Source organism: Mercenaria mercenaria, chromosome 11, assembly GCF_021730395.1.
Source record: "Mercenaria mercenaria strain notata chromosome 11, MADL_Memer_1, whole genome shotgun sequence".
Taxonomy (NCBI): domain Eukaryota; kingdom Metazoa; phylum Mollusca; class Bivalvia; order Venerida; family Veneridae; genus Mercenaria; species Mercenaria mercenaria.
Genome location: NC_069371.1, coordinates 27,096,285 through 27,121,548, shown reverse-complemented (window position 1 = coordinate 27,121,548; position 25,264 = coordinate 27,096,285). Strand labels below are relative to the sequence as shown.

Below are 25,264 nucleotides of genomic sequence, written 5' to 3'. Positions count from 1 at the left end.
TTTCTAGAAATATCTTTTTTTTATGTAAATAGAAATTCCAAGTATAACTCGGATGCAATTTTGTTGCACCCTAAAACACTAAAACAGTGTATGTTTCATAAACAAGATAACAATGTTGTTACCATGCTTTCCATTAATGTTGATATATCAAGAAGTAGGCAATATATTTTTATGATATTTTCCAATAATATTGATGAAGGCATTTGGGTATTAACTTTTGATGTTTTCAGGGAAGGACTATATACTGTTATACAGGCATTCTCCAACGAAGTAAAATGACTTTGTGGTCATTTAAAATTCATTGTCATTATTCAAATACTGGAGTCAAAACTTTGTACATATAAAAATTACAAATTACTGTAATAGAACATTCAAGAGAATAGTACTGTTTATGTATTTACCCTAAGTCTGGTAGTTTCTGCAGAGGAAAAGTTGTCCTTTGAGAGACCAGCTTTACCAAGCACATCCAATTTATTCTGTATCATAGGCCTGGTATAACAAATATTACATGTCTGAGTGAAATGTTTTATTTTTACTCCTAACAAAACCATTTCTATTTCAACTAAAACTATATTTTATTATGGAGAAGTAATCTAATTATAAAATTACCAAATATGGTCATCTGACGTTCCCCTAGCAACAAGATATTGGACATTCACCATATCCTGTTGACCAATCCTGTGGGCTCTGTCCTCTGCTTGTACCAGTATCTATACAATAAATTTAAATTCATCACATAGGTGACTCTTGAATATCTCAGTCATATAAATAAAGATTTACTTGGCAATTTTTCAATGTAGAAGCAGAAATGTCCTTGAAGGTTTAATTTTTGCTATATGCGCAAGGTCCTCTTGACCATTAATCCTTGTGCAAGTATAAATCGTAAGTATGATGCAAATGAAAAGTTTTCCACATTAAACAAACATTCCTTAACATTTCAAACGGAAACTGCCATATTAACAAAAATCTAATATGTTCTGTGTTTTTGTATCTACTATAGGACAGAATACTTTGACGACAAACAAACAATATAAATGTTTAATTTAGAGTTCACATAACTTGGTGTTGGCAGCGGGTTTAATAAAGCAAACACCAACATTTATGCTTCAGGATGTAGATTACATGTAAAGCAGTGATTCTATAGTGATCTTTGCTATAGGTATAGTAGTGTCATCATGATTTACAGGTAATTAGAGGTATTATAACATCCATACAATTAACAACGATATAGCAATCAGTCTTTACAGTACTAGTATCATAGATCAGTAGACATTTAACAGTTAAATGGACACCAACTTCTTAAGACTCAACAAGCAGGATAACTTTTTTTACAAACTCGCAAATACAAAACCTCGTCTACATACTCAATATTTCAAATTCACTAAATTTTGTTCCAGTAAAACTGTGTACATTTACAGTAGCCAAAGCAGCCTTAATGACACTCTTAATTAGAAATGCGTCCATATGAAATGGATGTCCCTATGATGTTTTTGACACAAAGCCCTATCAGTGACCTTGACCTTTGAACAAGGGCTCTATGACTTATAAGGGACAAGTCATCTTGTTGTAATAACTGTTTATGCCAAGCTATTTGAATATCCATCAGTTTAAGTTCTAGACTGGACCAACCCATTCACTTACATAAAAGTTTGACAGGACAACAAAAATGACATAAAATCTTGAGTGGCCTTGACCTTTGAGCATGTATTACACAACACTATGTTTGTGCCAAGCTAGTTCTGTATACACTTTACAGATTATGCAAGATGGGATCTTACCCCTGGATTCCAGAAGAGTTCTGCAAAGACAACAAGACAAGCAGATGAAAGATTTAGCCCCGCATTTGCAGCAGTAATAGAGAGAATAGCAACTTTAACATCCTCGTTTAACTGAAACTTCTTACACAGGAAGTTCCTCTGTTCCGAGTTTGTCTTCCCATCAATCCGCATATAGTTCAAATCTATCTGTAAAACAATTACAGGTTCAAATATTATTTGGGACTATGTAGAAAATATTTTCAGTACAAAAATATTGAAAATAAGCTACTAACATTTAACAAAGAAGCCTTGCAATACTAATTTTCTCACATTTCTAGACATCTGTCCCATACTTTAACACGTAATTATTGACAGAGGGGACTTTTCCCATCAGTAGCAAAATCGGCAAACTTCACCATGTGAAATTCTGTTGGTTTTAATTTTTTTAAAAGTCATCTTGTTGACATATTTCATGGCAGAAAATGTCACAATTTTCCCAGGACATTTCTTGGTTTGATCTTTACTTATTTTTCTTTTCAAATAATGATCACAGACCAATCAAAGTTTTAACCAAATTCATCTGCAGTAATTATGCATGCCTTTTCCATGCCTAGAGGTAACAAGAGCACCGTCTTGCGGGTGCTGACGCTCATCTGATCTTTTTTGTGTAATAGAAATATTGTCCTACCCATGATTTTCTAAGTCTAAAAAGGGCCATCATTCTTGCAAAAAGCAGGATAGAGTTATGTTTCTTGATGTTCAGTGTCCACTTATGATGGTGAAAAACTGTTGCAAGTTTTAAAGCAATAGCTTTGATAGTTTATGAGAAAAGTTGACTTAAACATAATACTCAACCAAGAAAATGATTTTCTAAGTCCAAAAGGGGCAATATTTATTGCAAAAAGCCGGATGGAGTTATGTTGCTTGCTGTACAGGGTCAGCTTATGATGGTCAACAAGTGTTGCAAGTTTCAAAGCAATAGCTTTGATAGTTTAAGAGAAAAAGTTGACCTAAACATAAAACTTAACCAAGAAATCTGATATTTTCTAAGTCCAAAAGGGGCAATAAATCTTGCAAAAAGCAGGATGGAGTTATGTTTCTTGCTGTACAGGGTCAACTTATGATGGTGAACAAGTGTTGCAAGTTTCAAAGCAATAGCTTTGATAGTTTAGGATAAAAGCTGACCTAAACATAAAACTTAACCAAGAAAACTGAGTTTCTAAGTCCAAAAGGGGCAATAAATCTTGCAAAAAGCAAGATGGAGTTATGTTTCTTGATGTACAGGGTCTGCTTATGATGGTGAACAAGATTCCAAGTTTCAAAGCAATAGCTTTGATAGTTTAGGAGAAAAGTTGACCTAAACATAAAACTTAACCAAGAAATCATATATTTTCTAAGTACAAAAGGGGCCATAAATCTTGCAAAAAGCAAGATGGAGGGAGTTATGTTTCTTGATGTACAGGGTCTGCTTATGATGGTGAACAAGTATTCCAAGTTTCAAAGCAATAGCTTTGATAGTTTAGGAGAAAAGTTGACCTAAACATAAAACTTAACCAAGAAATCTGATATTTTCTAAGTACAAAAGGGGCCATAAATCTTGCAAAAAGCAAGATGGAGTTATGTTTCTTGCTATACAGGGTCAGCTTATGATGGTGAACAAATATTCCAAGTTTCAAAGCAATAACTTTGATAGTTTAGGAGAAAAGCTGACCTAAACGTAAAACTTAACCGCCGACGCCGACAACCGCTCAAGTGATGACAATAACTCATCATTTTTTTTCAAAAAATCAGATGAGCTAAAAACTACATAGTTTTAAAAAAGAAAGTACCAATTCAACTAAGCCTACAATAAAGCTTTAACGGAGCTGTCTAAATTCTTTCCAAATGTTATACCTAGGATCACTGTTCTCAGTTCAAATAACTCTTCTTAGAAAATGATCATTCAATTATCTTCTCAGAATGTGAACTTTAATTCAGTTAACTACACACTTATATGTCTGAATTAAGTAATGCCAACTTGATGTTTGTATTTATAGTTCCAGTGCATATGCATATGCACACAAAGACATGTGAAAGGTAATACAATGAAAAGCCTAAATGGATACACACTTTTGCCTTCACAGTTTCCTCTATTCCGTCAAGGACATCTCCATGGTGAGCAAAGATGAGGAACTTTTTCTCACTATCCAGTAAGTCCTCCACATATGACCTGATATTGAATTACATAGTATTTTTAAATATAGTAATAAAATACAGTACAAAGAACATATATCCAGTAACATAATTCATGTACAATGACCTTTCTTACAACAAGTGGTTTCTAATTAGTATTTTTGCCTTATGTTTATCTCAGACAAGTCAGACACTGTTGACAGAATAACCGAACTACAAACAGGCCCTCTCATCTTATGTATGTTATCTAATTAAAATGACACATACAATTGTGTGCTGGATGAAACAAGTTGTCTATACATAATTCTACAAGCTCCTTATTTGGCTCATTATACTGCCTACCATCTTTAATTTTAAATAATCTTAAAATGTAAAATTCAGATGAAATGTTTACAGCAAAATCAAGTACTACATGTACAAGTATATACATGTACTTACACAAAGGCTTGCTAGTAAATAACTGTTTTATTATGACATGAAAAATGAATTTCAAGGACCTTTTCTCAGTTTATTACTTTAGCCCACCAAAAATGCATGAACAACAGACTGGTCAATATCTCAAGCTAGAACCAGCCACCTATATAAGAAGCCATGATGTAATAAATTGTCACTGATATCTTGCACTAGATGCATAAACATCATTCATTCAGAAAAAAAAACCCATTATAGGGAGAAATCTCACCATCTTATCTTGCAACACTTATCTCACACTAGACACCAGCTACTGTTACAGTATTGAAATAAACCATAATTCTACTGTTGTGCAAATCTACCGTTAAGTTGTGGATAAGAGAATCCTTGATTTGAAATACAAATGTATGTCCAAACAAGAGCTGTCCATAAGACAGCGCGCTAGACTTTTCTCAGTGCTTGACTCTGAATTAGAGCTTTGCCAGTAAAAAAAATTCCAGGTTAAAAAGGGACATAATTATGTCAAAATTCAAATCAGAGTTATGGGAACTGTGTCTCCTGGTGTAGACTTTGATACTGTTTTGAGTTTCAAGTCAAAAGCTTTAATAGTAACAGAGATATTTGACTTTATCAAAAAAAAAAATTAAAAACAAGAGCTGTCTCCATAGGATGACACATGCCCCTGATGGCACTTTGAATGAATAGTTATGGCCGATGTTAGAGTTTAGGACCTTTGACCTATGGAGCTGGGTCTTGCACGCGACACGTTGTCTTACTGTGTCACACATTCATGCGTAGTTATTTTAAAATCCATGCATGAATGACAATGATATGGACCGGACACGCCCATCAATGCACTATCATGAAAAATGACCTTTAATGTCTAAGTGTGACCTTGACCTTTGAGCTACGGACCTGGGTCTTGCGTGCGACATGTCGTCTTACTGTGGTACACATTCATGCCAAGTTATTTGAAAATCCATCCATCGATGACAAAGATATGGACCGGACACGCTCATCAATGCACTATCCTTTAACGTCTAAGTGTGACCTTGACCTTTGAGCTACAGACCTGGGTCTTGCGTGCGACATGTCGTCTTACTGTGGTACACATTCATGCCAAGTTATTTGAAAATCCATCCATCGATGACAAAGATATGGACCAGACACGCCCATCAATGCACTATCCTTTAACGTCTAAGTGTGACCTTGACCTTTGAGCTACAGACCTGGGTCTTGCGCGCAACACGTCGTCTTACTGTGGTACACATGCATGCCAAGTTATTTGAAAATCCATCCATCGATGACAAAGATATGGACCGGACATGCCCATCAATGCACTATCCTTTAACGTCTAAGTGTGACCTTGACCTTTGAGCTACGGACCTGGGTCTTGCGCGCGACACGTCGTCTTACTGTGGTACACATTCATGCCAAGTTATTTGAAAATCAATCCATCGATGACAGATATGGACCGGACACGAAAATTGCGGACAGACTGACAGACCAGACGGTTCAAAAACTATATGCCTCCCTTGGGGGGCATAAAAATTCTAAGTTAAAAAGGGACATAATTCTGTCAAAATTCAAATCAGAGTTATGGAAATTGTGTCTCCTGGTGTAGACTTTGATAGTAAATAACTATTTTGAGTTTCAAGTCAAAAGCTTTAATAGTAACTGAGATATTTGACTTTATCAAAAATTTTAACAAAAAATTCTAAGTTAAAAAGGGGCATACTTCTGTCAAAATTCAATCAGAGTTGTGAGGATTGTTTCTCCTGGTGTAGATTTTGATGGTAAATAAGTATTTTAAGTTCCAAGTCAACAGCTTTGACATTAACAGAGATATTTGACATTATCAAAAACTTTAACAAAAAATTCTAAGTTAAAAAGGGACATAATTCTGTCAAAATGCAATCAGAGTTATGGGGATTGTTTCTCCTGGTGTAGACTTTGATAGTAAACATCTATTTTAAGTTTCAAGTCAATAGCTTTGATAGTAACAGAGATATTTGACTTTATCAAAAACTTTAACCAACGCCGACGCCGGGGCGAGTGCAATAGCTCTACATTTTCTTCAAAAAGTCGAGCTAAAAAAACAACTCAATACAATCTTGTTTATACACAAAGCCCAACCTCAGCTGGGGTTTCGTTGTCCTCAACTCATTGAATAATTATACAGGACTCCTGTTAACAGTCTACATGTTTGGGATAAAAAAATCACTAACTTTATGGCCTTCATCTTAGCAGATCCTGATTTATGGAAAAATTCCAACAATGCTCCCCTCTCCTCCATTTTCTGAAACCATAAGATCAGGAAAACTTTATGTTGTGTTTAAAAGAATGGCAAAATGTACAGTACTGAATTTCATATCCTCGTAATATTTACACTATTGAACCTGTAAGGACTCTGTATGTGATTTAGGAATCCTCATTTTTCATAACAACAAAATAATGCCGATGATGGCATGCCTTTTTTGTTGTTTTTGTTGAGTTCAATGTCAACCTAGCACAATTATAGGTCATTTGGCATCTTTCCAGCTTTTGATGGAGGAAGATCCATGTGCCCCTTAGTTTCATCACAGGCAAGCACATGGGTAGAACCACCCATCTTCCGTAAGCCTGCTGGATGGCTTCCTCACATGAAGAATTCAACACACCCATTGAGCCTCAATTGGTGTGGGGCAAGTCATTCAAATTCTATGAACTAAAACCTAACTAGAGCTATCACTAAAGGTGATGAATGTACCCCCCCCCCATCCCACTCCGCATGCACTGACACAGTACATTGCAATTTGACGCACACAAGATTGCATAATTATGTGGACTGTATGTATATAGACTGTATGTATACAGTGTAGTAACGAAAAACAAAGTCCCATAACTATGCAGAATATTTATCTAAAAGAACGTAACATGCACCATGCACAACTAGGGTTGGTACAAATCACTTGTGTGAAGTTTCATTAAATTGTGTGCAAGGGTTTCGGAAGATTAGGCGCGCACAAGATTGCATATGCAGACTGTATGTACATAGTATGTTAACAAGAAACAAAGTCTAATAACTCTGCAATTTTTGTTGTTGAAAGAACCTAACATGCCCCATGCACAACTACTGTTGTTACTGATCACTTGTGTGAAGTATTATTAAATTGTGTCAAGGGGATGAGGAGAGATGGTGCGCACAAGATTGTGTCTATGTATATAATATAGTAACAAAAAACAAAGTCCCGTAACTCTGCAAATTTTTGTTTTTCTCTGTTGTTACTGATCACTTGTATGAAGTTTCATTAAACTGTGTCAAGGGGATGAGGAGAGATGGTGTGCACAAGATTGTGTCTATGTATATAGTATAGTAACAAAAAACAAAGTCCCGTAACTCTGCAAATTTTTTTTCTGAAAGAACCTAACATGCCCCATACACAACTACTGTTGTTACTGATCACTTGTGTGAAGTTTCATTAAATTGTGTCAAGGGGATGGGGAGAGATGGTGCGCACAAGATTGTGTCTATGTATATAGTATAGTAACAAAAAACAAAGTCCCATAACTCTGCAATTTTTTTTCTGAAAGAACCAAACATGCCCCATGCACAACTAACAACTACTGTTATTACTGATCACTTGTGTGAAGTTTCATTAAATTGTGTCAAGGGGATGAGCAGGGATGGTGGGCATAAGACACTTACAACTTTGTTGTCGGGGCGGGGGGGGTACAAAAAAGGCTCCTTTAACGCCAAAGTTGCATACAGAGAATACTGTCAACTGTCATTACATGTCACCTAGTTTCAATGAAAATCATCTTCGATTCATTTTACAAGTCTATTTTGTCTCACCTTCAAGTTTCCACTGGCCATAACTTCAGATGCTGATTTCAAATCTTTACTGATTTTAATAGAGCTTGGATCCAGCAGAATCATCTGACGTATTTTATCTGGCAGTTCTGTTAGTACATCTTTTTTTAAACGTCTGTGTAGAAAAGATAACATTTATATCACTTAAAATTAGTAGTGTTACCGTTTTATCACTTTGAATCTTCAATCTAACCTACTATCACAATTCTTTCTTTGCGAATATATAACTGGTAATGTAACAGTCAAACAAACTAAGGCTACATCCCCTTGCAACATGGGTTTTACATCATATTATAGCAAATTTTGGCCAACTTTAAGTTTCACTTTCTCAAACAAGAGGCCTAAATGGGCCTAAGTCGCTCACCTGAGGCCGACTCTGACCTAATTAGATCTTGCTTGTGACAAAGTATTAAATTTAATAAAGAATTAAATTTTTAAAAAAATTTTTTAAATTAAAAAAAGACTTAAAAGTATTTCTTTTTTAGCTCTAGCGGCCCCTAAAAGGGGCCAAGTGCCCCCGTTTGAACAAATTTGTGAGAGAACCTTATAATGATGCTAAAGACCAAGTTTGATGAAGATCCTTCAAGCGGTTCATGAGAAGAAGTCGTTTAAAGGTATTTCTATTTTCAGCTCTAGCAGCCCCTAAAAGGGGCCAAGTGCCCCCATTTGAATAAATTTGGGAGAGAACTTTATAGTAATGCTACAGACCAAGTTTGATGAAGATCCATCAAGTGGTTCATGAGAAGAAGTCGTTTCAAGGTTTTTCTGTTTTTAGTTCTAGTGGCCCCTAAAAGGGGCTAAGTGCCCCCATTTGAACAAATTTGGAAGAGGACCGTATAATAATGCTACAGACCAAGTCTGATGAAGTTCCATCGAGCAGTTCATGAGAAGAAGTTGTTTAAAGGTTTTTCTATTTTTAGTTCTAGTGGCCCCTAAACGGGGCCAAGTGCCTCCATTTGAACAAATTTGGAAGAGGACCTTATAATAATGCTACAGAGCAAGTTTGATGAAGTTCAATCAAGCAGTTCATGAGAAGAAGTTGTTTAAAGGTTTTTCTATTTTTAGCTCTAGAGGCCCCTAAAAGGGGCCCAAGTGCCCCCATTTGAATACATTTGATAGAGGACCTCACCCTGATGCTAAAGACCAAATCTGGCATTATTCTGACCAGTAGTTTCAGAGGAGAAGATGTTTAAGTAACAAGAGCTGTCCGTAAGACAGCCAAGCTCGACTATTCGAAATATTGTCACAGAAGCAGGAAATTATTACCCAAAATGTTAAATATCAAAAGAGTTTAAGTTCGAAAGGGGACATAATTTGACCAAAATACATATCAGAGTTATGGGACTTGATGCTATCAACTAGTTTTATAACCCCGAAGAAACATGTTAGGTTTAAATTCAATATCTGCATTAGTTTTGGAGATAGTAACTTGCATGTAAACTTTAACCAGAATTTTCTAAGTCCAAATGGGGGCATAATTTGTTCAAAATACATGTTAAGAGTTATGGAACTTGACCTAGTGAGGCTGGTTATTGACTGAGAAAAGGAATAAATAAGATTCAAAGCTATATGCCTTTTGGTAATAGCTGTATGTACTTGCACGCAAAACTTTAACCAGAATTTTCTAAGTCCAAAAGGGGGCATAATTTGCCCAAAATACATGTCAGAGTTATGGGACTTGATTCTATCAACTAGTTTTATAACCCCGAAGACACATGTGAAGTTTCAATTTAATATCTATATTAGTTTTGGAGATAGTAACTTGCATGTAAAACTTTAACCAGGATTTTCTAAGTCCAAAAGGGGGCATAATTTGCCCAAAATACATGTCAGAGTTATGGGACTTGTCCCAGAGAGGTAGGTAATTGATCTAGAAAAAGAAAAAATAAGTTTCAAATCTATATGCCTTTTAGTAATAGCTGTATGTACTTGCACGCAAAACTTTAACCAGAATTTTCTAAGTCCAAAAGGGGGCATAATTTGGCCAAAATGAAGGTCAGAGTTATGTGACTTGGTGCTATCAACTAGTTTTATAACCCCGAAGACACATGTAAAGTTTCAATTCAATATCTGCATTAGTTTTGGAGATAGTAACTTGCATGTAAAACTTTAACCAGGATTTTCTAAGTCCAAAAGGGGGCATAATTTACTCAAAATACATGTCAGAGTTATGGGACTTGACCCAGTGAGGTAGGTAATTGATCTAGAAAAAGAAAAAATAAGTTTCAAATCTATATGCCTTTTAGTTATAGCTGTATGTACTTGCACGCAAAACTTTAACCAGAATTTTCTAAGTCCAAAAGGGGGCATAATTTGGCCAAAATGAAGGTCAGAGTTATGGGACTTGGTGCTATCAACTAGTTTTATAACCCCAAAGACACATGTGAAGTTTCAATTCAATATCTGCATTAGTTTTGGAGATAGTAACTTGCATGTAAAACTTTAACCAAAATTTTCTAAGTCCAAAAGGGGGCATAATTTGCTCAAAATACATGTTAGAGTTATGGAACTTGACCCAGTGAGGTTGGTAATTGACCTAGAAAAAGAATAAATAAGTTTCAAAGCTATAAGCCTTTAAATGATAGCTGTATGTACTTGCATACAAAAACTTAACCAAGGTGTGACGCCGACGCCGACACCAGGGTGAGTAGAATAGCTAGACTATTCTTTGAATAGTCGAGCTAAAAATGTGGATGGACGCCAGACCATATAGCTCACCCTAAACCTTTCGTTCAGGTGAGCTAAAAAGATAATATCCACCAATAAGTAATCCAGCTTGTGTTAATGCAGTGCTGAATACCTTTTTGCCTTTTGACAGTTTCGCATGAAATATCAAGTCTAATTGTTAATGACAAAATTTCCTCTGAAAGTACAAACAACATGAGGGCCCTAATGGCTCTAAAGATTCACACCTGATCCTGACCTTTTCACCTTAAATATATGTCATGACAAACTGTGTCATAAAATGCAACAATTTTACTTATGAAGATCAATCAACAGTTTCACAAGAAGAAGTAATTTAAGTTGTTTCTTCTATTTTCTAGTTCTTGGGGCCCCTAAAAGTGACTAAGTGGAACCATCTGAACAAAAGGGACGACTATCAAAGGATGCTACAGACTAGTAAGTTTGGTGTAATATTTTCCAAAGAATTTGTTTATTTCTATTTCCATCTAGTGTGGTCCCTAATAGGAGCCAAGCAAAGCCATTTTATAAAATCTGACTGAGGGTCCAAATTTGAGTTTTGTAAGACCCATGATGCGGTTCATGAGAATAAATTATCCTCTATAAAGGGCCAAGCAGAACAACTGGGACAAACATGAGGGAGATTGTTTAAAGGTTTTTCTATTTTTAGCATAACCATTTCAAGAAATAAGAGGTATATACAAGGATGCTACAGACCATACTTGGTGAAAACCCATCAAATATTTCATAAGAAGAAAATGTTTGAAGGTTTTTCTAGTTTTAAATGATCCAGTTGAACAACTTTGAGAGAGGATCATGCAATGATGCTACTATGTTTCATGAAGATCGATCATGTGATCATGAGAGGAAGTCAAAGTTTTTCTATTTTAAGCTCTGAATAAACTTGAGAGAAGTCCATGCCAGGATACTACAGACCAAGTTTGGTGTAATTCCAACCAGACGTGTGTTCAGGTATGTTTAAGTTAAAATGGTGACACAGGATAATGGACCATTAACCAGTATTTCTAGCCCATGGTGAGCGAAGTACAGGTGTGCTCAAAAAATAATATGTACCGGATAAAGTCTATGGAAAGTCTTTAATTTCAGGAGAAGGTCCACTAATTTCAAACTACTTTTAAATATCTTTTAATACCAGCATTTTAAAGGTTTCAAGCTATAGTAAACAGAAAATATGTACCCTCATTCTCCTTACCATATCATTTGAGTCAGTGTTAAGAAAGTTAGACCAAAACCCTAGGGACCTAGGTTCGACTCCCTGTTGCAAGTGATACCTGTACAACTGGTCTGTGATAGGTGATGCTGTTAACAGGTACTGTTTTCAGTATTGTCCTGATGCTGGAAAATTAAATATCACACTTGCGGTAGGTTCTACTGGATTTCAGACGTTTTATTCACTAATCAAGGGTTTCTTTATTACCAAGGTACATTTACACTTTTTACATCAAAGTAATTTATACGCAGAAATATTTTATTACCTTATCATTATTTTTTCCTCTAGAAGTATCTGTAACTCTTCCATGTTGGAGGAACCAGAGTAATCCCATCCCCATGGTAACTGGAATATAACAATGCTTCAAAAGTTATCTACTTGAATGTTTTGATAGATATACATGGGAACATCAGTTCATAAATATGTAAAGTTTGAATTCTTTCTCGCGTATCAATTAGAGAAGGTGCTTTGTAAAGTGTAAAATTTAGAGCAGCCTTATCAAATCTTCTATGAATACAAGGTTTGAGAAAAAAATCTATCTGTAACCTGTGAATTTTATCTTTTATGTTTTTGTAAATTTACATGTTCTTTTTATTTCATACGAGGGGTGATTGAAAAGTTTTGCAACCCACCTTCTATTTCTTTAATTAGCAGTCAAATCAACAACTTTAGGATTTCATTCCCTCAAAGTAATCTCCTTTTACCTTCACACAAAGTTTCAAGCGTTTAATCCAATTTTGAAAACATTTTTGATAGTCCTCAATAGGTATACCCTTAAGGCACTGATAAATTGCTGCCCCTAGGCCGTTTCGAGAGTCATAGCGTCTACCAGCAAGTTCAGATTTCAGTCTCAGGAACAAAAAATAATCGCACGGGGCCAGGTCCGGGGAATAAGCAGGATGGTCTAACACTCGCACCTTCCTTTCTGCCAGGAAATCCTTCACAAGTTGGGCTTTGTGGCTGGAAGCATTGTCATGTAGCAGTGAAATGTTCCGCATACCCTTTCTTGGTCGGCGTTTTTTAAAGTAACGATCAAGCTCTGTCAAAACCACTTTTCTATAGAATTTAGCATTGACAGTTCTTCCTTTAGGCACAGGAACTTGGATGACAGGCCCTTTACAGTTGAAGAAAACGCAATATAAAAACTTGCGCACTGTTGCAATTCTCTTGGCAATTACGGGTCTCTTTGAATGTTTTGTTGCCCAAACACGATTTGAACACTTTCGCCGAGGTTCAAAATAATGTACCCATGTTTCGTCACCCGTTACCAATTCAGAGAACGCATTACCTTTACATTTTGAGTACAGCTTCAGTAGTGACTTGGCCTTTTTAACGCGCTCCCGTTTCTGCTGTGGTGTCAGCAAATGAGGGATCCAACGAGCAGAAATCTTTGTAACTTTGAGCTTTTCCTTTAGAACAGAATAAACTCGTTCCGATGATATCCCCGTAAGACGAGCTAGTTCTCGCAAAGTTAATCTAGCATCTTTCTCTAAAAGTTGTTTTATTTTTTTGACGTATTTGTCGGTGGTCACAGACTTTGGCCGCCCACTCCTTGGTAAATCTTGCAACTGCTCCCGACCCAATTTAAAATGGGATATCCACCTGGTAACAGTGCTGTAAGACACTTCATAGTGTCCATATATGTCACAAATTTCAGCAAAAAGATCCCTTGCACTTAAACCCAAATGACTCCTTGCTTTAATGTAGGTCCGAATTTCTAGCCATTTACTACTTCTAAATCCAGGCATTTTTAACACAGTGTCACCGAGTAGAGATTTTCAATTCGCTCGTTCTCGTAACATGTACAATACACATGAGTGAAATTTTACACATCAATAGATAAATGTTTGAATTACAAATACACGCAAGGTTGGTGCATGTATTGCACGTGGATTTCGAGATTTTACGGCAGTTGCAAAACTTTTCAATCACCCCTCGTATGACATAAAAGCGATGCTCATTCAAAAAACTGTTTATCTTATTTCTTTTCTTGTACTGCTGTATACCTATCAAAAGTGATATTTTTGTCAACAATGCAATGGTAACACATACCACAGATGCTAATTTAAAATTTCCAAATCAAAATTTGTTTCCTATTTATAATGTTTTCAATGTAATGTTTTCAAATTATTTTATTACCCGAAATTATAACCAGAAGACAAGTAACATTCACATTTTTACATGTTTATTTGTACATTTCAGATATGAATACAGTCACATATTTCAATTACCGGCGCGTAAGATACTGTAAACAGTGCTAATTCAACCTATGAAATATTCCTTTCAATATAAAAGTTATTATCAATATTTTGGCAGAGTATGGCCACTCCAATGAAAGCTATTTGAAAAACCAGTCGACCGGGAGGAAACCAGACGTACTCGTAAAGCACCACGTCATTGCTCCACGTTACCTGTAGAGCAACAAGCAGCGCCACACGGACGCAAGGGATACCACAGTACACCACAGTAAATTAAACATCCCCCAAAACTCGACGTTACCTGCAAAGCAATGAGGAATATTTAGCGGACCAACGGAGCAAGGCAACGTACTGTGGTTCTAAGCAACGAGCAAGGCTACAGTACACAACAATATTTAGCGGACCAACGGAGCAAGGCAACGTACTGTAATTCTAAGCAACGAGCAAGGCTACAGTACACCACAATATTTAGCGGAGCAAGGCAACGTACTGTACTTCTAAGTAAGGCAAATACTATAATGAGCAAGGCTACAGTACACCACAGTAAATTAAATATTCCCCATAACTCGACGTTACCTGCAAAGTAATGAGGAACATTTAGCGGACCAATGGAGCAAGGCAACGTACTGTAATTCTAAGCGAGGCAAATACTATATGATGAGCAAGGCTATGACATCAGCAAGGCTATGATACATTTAAGCAAGGCTAGTCAGATATTGCCAAGGCACTAGAGCAATACCTTTAATATACACCGTAACATCCGTACCATCAAAACGTCCCAAAGCACGCCCGATCGCCCCCACGGTCGACAGAATTTTTCCAGGCCACAATAAATTTGCCAAAATTTATCCCCCAAAAATTCTGTGCAACGATTTCTTAAATTCTAAAAAATACTATCTCAGCTTTACAACAATTATATTTGTTCTTTAAAACCAAACTGGTTCATCCATATAACTATAACATAATCGGATAGGCTATTTGAAAGACAAGTAGAGCAAATCCCACCAACATCAGTTGATCACGTTTTGCCAATGTATGAAACAAGGAGCAGAAGGATTATCGTCTTGAGTGATTCGGATCCTTTGTTCATCATCATGATGATAATCTATAGTTCTATCTTTGAAAGAAATAACTAACTTAAATGCTTACCTAAAATATATTTGTTTGAATACACGTTTTATCTTAAGATTTATGTCCTAATGTAATTCAATTAAAATTCAGTTCCAACCATGTTGATATGTACCCCTTCAAGGCTATACATCAATATCCAGAAAGACCATTATCCCTTTTATCCGCAAGCATTATCCCTTTTATCCACAAGCATTATGTTGTTACTGCATTTTGGTTAGCTTTTCAATGAGTTTACCAGGCCTCAATCGGGTCGTGCATGACAACACAATCCAATACACTACGGTACCAATTTAAACATAGTATAGATCAACTTGATACTAATTAAAACGACTGCATATTTATACATTGTATTATCGTTTGCTTGTTATGGTTCTCATGCATCGTTGAACTCAAGAAGATTGTCAATGAAAAAAGTTAAGCGCATACTGAAATGTTTTCTGTATTGAAACGTTTTAATGAAGAAAATCATAATTATCAAACATTTTATCGTTTAAGTTACCATGTGGGATTTATATATCAAGGCATGTCTGCACTATTAATTTATAATAATACTGCGGTAAAATACCGAAGCTAGCGGATGGGTCACACATCTCTAAAAATTGTCGTGCAATTATACATGTATTTATAAATGAATAGATCTACTGCGGAACTAGGTCGATATATTTATCAATAACCGTGTTAAAGTAGTTGTACTTCTGTCGAATCGTATATTAAAAGAAAACCATACTTTACTATGAAGACCCATGTTTCGCTATCGCTTTCTACTTATAAATACGTAATCGTTCTATAAATTGATTGCGCTATACAGCATGAAATATGTCCAGATATTCAACTTACACGAAAACACAATTTCAACCTTATTTTTGTAAATGTAATACATAATGACGTTAACATTATCTGTCTTCAGTAAATAATTTCGGCTTTGATTGTCAAAGAAATTTTTTACTGAAATATTAAAAATCCGACTTTAATAATTTATATAACAAACCAACACTAATTTATGAAATCCTGGTTCCGGGCTAAGGTCAAAAAACTACAGAATTTCGTTAACATGATATAGTGCTACATGAGCTATTCGAAGAGAATTCACTTACTGGAACAGGAGAAAAATGAAGACAACCAAAAAATTTTCATTCATACATAACGTAACAAACGACTGGTAGTTTGTTACAGATTTCAACCAAATCCCATGATAACCAGCTCTGAAGTTTTGCTCACTACACATACATACTCCAATGATAAAATCATCAGTCAAGAGTGTTGTAATACAATATGATGACTTCCAAAATTTTAAGAACCATTAATATGATCTGTGATATTGGATTCGGCTAAATATTGGCAGTATATCTTAACGCTACATATTTACAACTATGATGACCTAATATTATATTAGTTAGCTTCTAACACCAAACAAAAACGTGACACTATATAATGGGAAAGAAAATGTAAAACAGTTCTATCTATTGTTATTTGCAATGTCACGCCATTTTAAAATGTCATGTTAACTGACACCAGCGCCCTTAGAAATAAATACGAACAGCTCTAACTAAATACTATTAAGAATTAATGACAACCAATAAAATATCATAGGAAAGCTAGCCACATATACATGTATAAATTCAATTGATTTCTCTTTAGTTTTAAAAGTTTAGAATGGTGTAAAAAAAATAATAATAAATTTTGAGGCCGCAACTTGAATTAACAAAGTTTCCGTGATATCTTATTTTACTCTGGTAACAATAGAATCTATAATAATATAATAGAATCCGGTTCTGTATGGAAAATAACAAAATATCTATTGTTTTTCAGCCTCTAAATTGACAGACATCACGATTCTGACCCCGTTTCTTCGAAAAATTCAAGTAACAATGTGTTTCGGGAAACGTAACAATCGTTTCAAATTTAATGTACGGAAAGTTGAGCTTCAGCGAAACAGAATTTCCTCACCAGATTAACAAACGTAGTAGTGCAACAATTAACAATCCTGAACACCAAACAAAGAACAAACTGCCCAAATAATACTGTTTAAAAACGTTTGAATCTTATTTTCATAATAGACCACTCGATTTTTTTTTTTTTTTTTTTTTTTTTTTTTTTTTTTTTTTTTTTGTAAAACGTTTGCGAGCATTTAGCCTAAAATAACAGTGGACGAGTTACATAAAATTTATCAACAACATGCCTCACTCTATTTCAAAGATGCACTACAAAGTAACGGTACTCTTTGTAATCTGTGATGACAACTCTACATGATTTGCATGAAAAATACATGAGGCACACAAGAATTTAGTTCAAAATTGACAGTGACATATTAAGCGAAGACAATGTGCATTGCATGAATTAATGTAGCGATATATATGTACGTCGGTGTGTTTAGTTAAATTTCAATCATATTTTGTTTCCCAGCATAAGAAAATTATTCCTCTATACTTGACAAACTATGCTGAAAAGAGATTTAATAAATAAGTCTTCAGATAATGTTGCGAAAACACATTTATCAAAGGAAGGGCCTAAATTACCCACCTGACATGTATATTATACCTGTATTATACAACCTAGCAAGTTCAACATCTTCATTTATTTTGGATTAAATATTGTGGATCTTAAATTTTCGATTCTGTGGATGCACGTGTTCCCGTGCAGTGTATTTGAAGGTCATTACCGAAACCAATCGGAAGAAAATGTAAGTACATCTAAGTCTAATATTGAACCAGTGAATTTGTTAGTGATATTTGTTTATGATATCGAAAGAGTTAAATGACCTAACCTGATCCAACGTTAACAGGTGCTGATGCCTGCGTTTGCATGCCGACAGATTCTCCTGGTCATGTAAAACTTATCGCAAAGTGAGGGTCGTAATTAATACTACTTAAATATCTTACAGTTGCGTCCTTGTATAAATATTTTTCCTTACAATCTTTCTGGTTTCCACAACACATCCGATCTTAATCCGTATACTATACCCTTGCAATAGTAAACTATTCGACGGTCCCATAAAGGGGACGTTAACGTAAAACACTCCAAAAATTTGCTATTTAAATTGCGGGAAGTAAATGAGCACAACAGTGTCACTGTCTTATGAAATGTGACGTCACCGATGTTACTATTTACTTTGCGAGCACCTTACCAGTAATAAAACGGAAATGCCCTATGTGAATCTCGTGTATTGAAAGTACCACTGCCTGTCGGAATCAAGAAACTATTACGATAGTTGACTGAACTAGCAACATTATTGCTTTGGTTCGAATCTGTAAAATTATGAGAAATAGGGTCGCCACACCCCGTATTAAGTTTACAGTTAATACAATACACAATTCATAATCGGTGCATAGATGTTAACGGGAAGACATTAACTGTGTATAACTATTTACTGACGTTAGTACTGTCATTACCAAACTGCAGAATTAATTGCGGACCCTTCAAAATTTGTTCGAAATCAATAACAAACCTACCGGCATTTTGTCTGATGCCTGGAATTTCTGGCAAATCCGCCGTCTAGTTCGCCTTTCATTTCCTTCCCTTCATAATTATCTCGACAGGCTGGCTCGCCTCTACCTTTCTGGCGTGCTCTGCATCGACCACGTGGCATGGCTATTCAATTTAACATCGATCTGAAGCGCTAGCCAATACACCTTTAGTTCAACTGAGAAGATTGCACGTGCTCTCGATTTAATATAACGCTCGAGTGGTTCCCTGACGAATAGGCGTTTATCATTAATCTGTTATGTTTAGACAAGGAACTAGAAAACTGGATTACTTGACAACGACGATAGTTTATAGCTAACACACCTAGCAACGAGATAGCTATAAATTTCGGGAAAAAATAAAAGTAATTATTTTTAGGCAAAATAATTTTTTATTAATTTACATAAACAAACCTTAGTTCCTGCACAGTATCTCACACCAAAATCATGGAATTTGAAGAGGAATGGACAAACAGCATCAATCTGTGTGAAAAGTTCAGACGGCCGTGACAGAGCTGGGGTCCCACTCAGCAACAATACACGCCTTGCATTCTGACAAGTAAAAATCATAATGCTCAAACTAATCACTGTAAATTTCACTAGACTTCTTTAGCCTTTTTATGTTAACTACAACTATAGCTTATAAACACAATTCAAGCCAGATTACTTTCAGTTCAAAGTTAACACCCTATCATCTACACAGCAGCTCTCCGACAAAATTTTATTTCATATTTTGGCTATTATCACATCAAAGTTTGTTAACAGAGGAAGACTACAGTTGGTCCTCTATGTATAATTTTAAGCAAGGACAATCATTACCATATACAAGACTGACAAATGGCATCCTTATTAACAAGTAATTAACTGAAGTCTTGGCAAACCTCTAGCTAAAGGTAGGTAACATGATAACTGAATATAAGTAACTTTACAGTCAGTCTCTGATTTTGTCAACAACTGAAATCTGTGCCACACAGATATACCTCCCATTCTAAAATACAGACCAAATCTTACTTACTAACCTGTAATAAAGGAATTGCAGCCTTACATCTTGCTGTTTTGTAGTTCTTTAGTAAGTGTGATTCATCCTGGTAAAAGAAAAACAAGAGGGTCATGATGACCCTGGATCGCCCACCTGAGTAATATGAGCTACATGTTTCAAATGTCAAACTGATGATAAAATATTAAGAAAGTCAGTAGGTCACATTCATGGTCAATGAAATTCAGTTTTACCATTTCTGTGCAAAACTGTGTATGGCATCAAAATTTCAAGGCTGTATCTTAAAAAACAAGAAAGTAGGTCAGTAGGTCAAGGTCACAGTCAAGTGACATCACCAGGTAATTATAATTTAACAGTCTTGAAAATAGGATCAGATGATTTTTTAAGTATTTTTCCTATATAACTCACATAATAACTAAGTGACCCCAGGGTAGGGCCTCTTTGAACACCAGGGATATATTTTGAACAATTTTGGTAGAAGACTACTAGACAATGCATCCTACCAAATATCAAAAGCCTAGGTCGTATGGTTTCAGACAATAAGATTTTTAAAGCATTTTCCTAGGTAAGTCTATATAAAACTTGGGACCCCCAGGGCAGGCCCTCATTTCACCCAAGGGGTACAGTTTAAACAATTTTGGTTGAGGACCATAAGACAATGCTACAAACAAAATATCAAAGGTGTAAGTGTTGTGGTTTCAGACAAGAAGATTTTTAAACTTTTTTTTCCTATATAAGTCTATGTAAAACTTGGGACCCCCGGGGTGGGCCATATTTGACCCTAGGGGGATAATTTGAACAAACTTGGTAGAGGACTACTATATGATGCTACATACCAAATATCAAAGCCCTAGGCCATGTGGTTTTGTACAAGAACATTTTCAAAGTTTTCCCTAAATAAGTCTATATAAACCATGTGACCCCCGGGGCGGGGCCATATTTGACCCTAGGGGGATAATTTGAAAAATTTTGGTAGAGGACCACTAGATGATGCTACACACCAAATATCAAAGCCCTAGGCCATGTGGTTTTGTACAAGAACATTTTCAAAGTTTTCCCTATATAAGTCTATATAAACCATGTGACCCCCGGGGCGGGGCCATATTTGACCCTAGGAGGATAATTTGAAAAATTTTGGTAGAGGGCCACTAGATGATTCTACACACCAGATATCAAAGCCCTAGGCCCTGTGGTTTTCAACAAGAAGATTTTAAAAGTTTTTCCTTTCGGTTGCCATGGCAACCAGAGTTCTGCATGGAATTAATTCTTTGAACAATTTTGAAAGAGGGCCACCCAAGGATCATTCCTGTGAAGTTTGGTGTAATTGTGCCCAGTGGTTTTCAAGAAGATTTTTTTTAGAAATTGTTGACGGACACACGACGCACTATGGACGACGGACATCAAGCAGTCACAATAGTTCACCTTGTCACTTTGTGACAGGTGAGCTAACAATCTACAGGATAATTTTCATACAATATCATATTTTTTTTTAAAACTTGGAGCTTGGGGCCTGACACTTATGCATAACACTTTCATTTATTACCAATATTATATACTACAAGTTATATTAAAGCTTAAGACTATAATCTTGTGTTTTGAGCATGATATTGTCATTTTGTGAGAAACATTCAAAGTTTATTGTACAATCATTAGTGCAAAGTAATGTTGAAATCTCTTGCTGGATGGCAGAGTTATTGGACCGAACATAAAAAGACCTGGTAAACTTTTGACCTTCAAATGTGACCTTGAGCTTAAAGCTAAGGTTTAGGTTTGCATGTAACATATCATCTTATTGCAGAGAAAATCTGTGATGGCTTAGGTGACTGAACACAAAACAGACCTTATAACATTTTGACATAAAAGTGTGACCTTGAGCTTAAAGCTACAGGACTGGGTCTTGCAAGCCTAACAATATGGGGCACATTTTGTGCCAAATTATAATAAAATCTTTTAATAGTATCCTGCCTACAGGCAAACATACTAGTACATTTGACCTTTCAAAGCAAGTGTTTGGAAACTAAATGTTTATCACCAGACATACGGACAGACCAACAATGACCAAAACAATATACTCTCTCTTCTTCAAAGGGGCCGCATAAAAATGACTCAGCAATAACAATTTATCTATGAATGTAGTGTATCTAATGCATCTCAGACTGACAATTCAAAACCTAAGAAACTGTACAGGAAAACATTCACAACTTACCATGATAACAATTTGAAATCTTTTTTTTTTCAGTATGTCCGCTTTCCTCGACATCAGATCATAACTCAGTATATTGATGAGACCAGATGTACAGCTATCCTTTCCTGTCACAACAACATTCACACTCTGAGGGTCAAGGGAGGGAACCCATCTCAGAAAATTCTGAAACAAATATTGAAATACCAAGTTAATTGGGTCTTGATCTTATGCCAGGTACTAGAAGAAATTTGCTTCCTTCAAAAGGTAGTTCCAATTTTCAAGACTGCCTGGCTTGTACATCTAAATGTCAGACATTTGCCTATCAATTTCATGTTAATGAAGTTTATCCTTACGAACTCATTTTGTACTTGTGAAATAAGATGAATCATTCAACCCTTACAACCATTGAGAGAAACCAGTTTAATTCTACCACATACAGTAAAACAATGATCACTCAAGTCTGCAAGGAATGAGCTTACTGATAGAGATACACAACAGTTGCAAGTGATCCAAACAAAAAATGTAATGAAACTGGTGGTGGGGGACCACATAATATGCATGAATAAGTCTGGGTGCTCCAGCCACCATGCTAGAACAACCAGTATTTTCACTGTGTACAGCAAATAAACATTATGAGCCGCCCCATGAGAAAACCAACAGAGCGTTTGCGACCAGCATGGATCCAGACCAGGCTGCGCATCGGCGCAGTCTGGTCAGGATCCATGCTGTTCGGTAACGGTTTCTCTAATTGCAATAGGCTTTGAAAGCGAACAGCATGGATCCTGACCAGACTGCGTGGATGCGCAGCCTGGTCTGGATCCATGCTGGTCGCAAACGTACTTTGTTGGTTTTCTCATGGCATGGCTCATAATTAAGATGACTGGTTTAAGTTACATACTGTATATCACGCTTTTTTGCATTTATTAAATTTTGCTATGTTGGCAATGACTTCATTCTAGTGAAATTACTAGAGCAAATTTGTAAAATTTGACGTTCAATTTTACATTCTAGTCTCAATGAGTAATTTGAATAAATGTCTTAAAGTATTTCACTTTTTGGTAAACCTACCTGTGCCCAGTCAAATCTGACGGAAGATGGTACCACCACAAGTAAGGGCCACTCTGTTCTGTAGTAACACGACAAACAGATTGCCTGGATAGTTTTACCCAACCCCATGTCATCTGCAATCAACACTCGACCATTCTTGTAAATTCCGTAACTATAAACGCAACAACATACTCCAGTTAATAAGCGAATTAAACTTGAAGATATCTCTGGTAAATGAGCCTATTTATTCTCTAATTAAGAGTTTGTGCACAAAAAATCTCTGTTACCAGTATATTCTAAATGAAAGTCTGAAAAGCACAACAGGGCTTGAATTCATTCACATTTTGAATCTTAAAGATACTGTGAAATTATTTAATTTCATGGGAGTACGAACGCATGGTCCTTATCTTCTTAACATTAGAACAATGTGAGAATAATTCTTGTTTGTTGGGATTTAGTTTATACTAATTTATTTTAGAAGTTCTACAACTTATACTAATCACTCTCGATACCTCATTCCTGATGTAATCATCACCACGAGGGTATGAGAGAAGAGGCCAGTTTCCCTTTTAATGCTGAGCTCCGAGCAACTGAGCTACTGGTACAATTATTCATGTCTTTGGTATGAACCCACGACCTCCCGCACTCGAAGCGGACGCCCTACCACTAAGCTATCGAGGTGGTTATATTGTTGGGATTTAATTTGATGGACTGACCCTTCCATAAAATTTACGGGAATTTGTCTGATTTAGTCCCCTACAAATATTAATAATGTTGTCCTGCAAAATGACCTAACTTTAAGCTGTTTCTACTTGTTAATATGAGCAGACAAGTGGAATTTTTGTCCTTTGTCTCAAGGCTGTTCAGTTAAGAAGTTCCACAGCACTTTGAACTACTAAATCAATGCAAGTCTGTATCCTAGTTAGAAAGTATGTGAATAAAAGAAAAAACTCTGAAAATCAAATCGACTTACTTGACCCCTTCCCTCTGAAATGACATTAGTGAGTTAACCAGACTTTGTTCCACTCTAGACAGATCTGCAATAGGTGCATGTTTAGGTGGGTTCTCTCCCTTGATCTGAGCACTGAATGTAGTTGTAATTGCTCTTGGAAGAGGCTCTATATCTACAGCTGGGTGAAGATTTCTGACAACAATCACTGAAATAAACATAAAGGATCACACAAAAAAGTTACGCAATTCTAAACATTGACAAATCATAGAAATAAGCATGAAACAGTCATTAGAACATGCATGATGAAAATCCATACTTACTAAAGCTGTTATATTCCGACAGTTTGAATGACCACTTTTTCGAAACAGCATCTAAAAAGGAAAAATAGATAACTTTAAAAGTTTTTTCATTTGTAAGCAATCATAGACAAAAAGTAAATGTGTTTCAGTGGTTTCTAGGCAGTATTTATTTTGAAAATACTTAGGAAATAGCCATTTAAATATGTAAACAAGAGGGCCATGATGGCCCTAGATCGCTCATCTGAGTGAACAATTTTGGTTTAGGGTAGTAAAAAGACTTTCTACATGTATCCACTACATGCATATGAGAAATACTGTATACATAATATGAAAAAGTGACTAAAATCTCTGGTGGCCAAGTTTTCTACAAACTGAAATAGGGCTGCCAAAGTAACATTTCTGTGATATGATTAAAATTAGATTTCATAGGGAGACATTCTGACCATGTTTTATGTAAATCAGGCAGATCACTAACCAAGTTTTTTCTCACTTATTTGATCTAGTGACCTAATATTTTTACCACAGTGACCAAGTTATAAATTTATCCTAGATGTTTAACAGGCAACATTCTGACAAAGTATCACGAAGATGAAGTTGAAAATGTGGCCTCTAAAATGTTAACAAGGTTTTTCTATGATTTAACCTTGTGGCTCAGCTTTTGACCTCAGACACCTCACTTTTCAACTTGTCATAGATTTCATAAAGACAAACATTCTGTCAAAGATTTACAGGGTTCCCACAAGGCAGAGAAAATAAAATTCCCTGACTTTTCACTGACTTTTCCCTGCCCAAAGTCCAATTTTCCCTGACCAAAACGCTCTGTGTTCACAGTAGTTTAGCTGGCCGTAGATCTATAAATATTACTTGCCTCAATCCTCTGTATCAACT

At 35.8% G+C, this 25,264-nt stretch overlaps 1 protein-coding gene across 5 annotated transcripts in view; it reads right to left on the bottom strand.

Annotated features, from left to right (window-relative positions):
- The window catches only part of LOC123530824 (SWI/SNF-related matrix-associated actin-dependent regulator of chromatin subfamily A-like protein 1), a 43,321-nt gene that overhangs the window by 5,421 nt on the left and 12,636 nt on the right, over positions 1 to 25,264 (bottom strand). For all 5 annotated transcript variants that reach the window (XM_053518757.1, XM_053518759.1, XM_053518756.1 and 2 more), the window contains 13 exons: positions 24,398 to 24,448; positions 24,099 to 24,282; positions 23,147 to 23,297; positions 22,100 to 22,261; positions 19,916 to 19,981; positions 19,311 to 19,448; positions 12,372 to 12,451; positions 8,176 to 8,308; positions 6,569 to 6,639; positions 3,867 to 3,966; positions 1,779 to 1,964; positions 610 to 710; positions 402 to 489 (listed from right to left, as the gene is read on the bottom strand). In XM_053518757.1, coding sequence (XP_053374732.1) covers positions 402 to 489; positions 610 to 710; positions 1,779 to 1,964; positions 3,867 to 3,966; positions 6,569 to 6,639; positions 8,176 to 8,308; positions 12,372 to 12,451; positions 19,311 to 19,448; positions 19,916 to 19,981; positions 22,100 to 22,261; positions 23,147 to 23,297; positions 24,099 to 24,282; positions 24,398 to 24,448 — 1,511 coding nt within the window. The remainder of the gene's footprint in view (positions 1 to 401; positions 490 to 609; positions 711 to 1,778; positions 1,965 to 3,866; positions 3,967 to 6,568; positions 6,640 to 8,175; positions 8,309 to 12,371; positions 12,452 to 19,310; positions 19,449 to 19,915; positions 19,982 to 22,099; positions 22,262 to 23,146; positions 23,298 to 24,098; positions 24,283 to 24,397; positions 24,449 to 25,264) is intronic.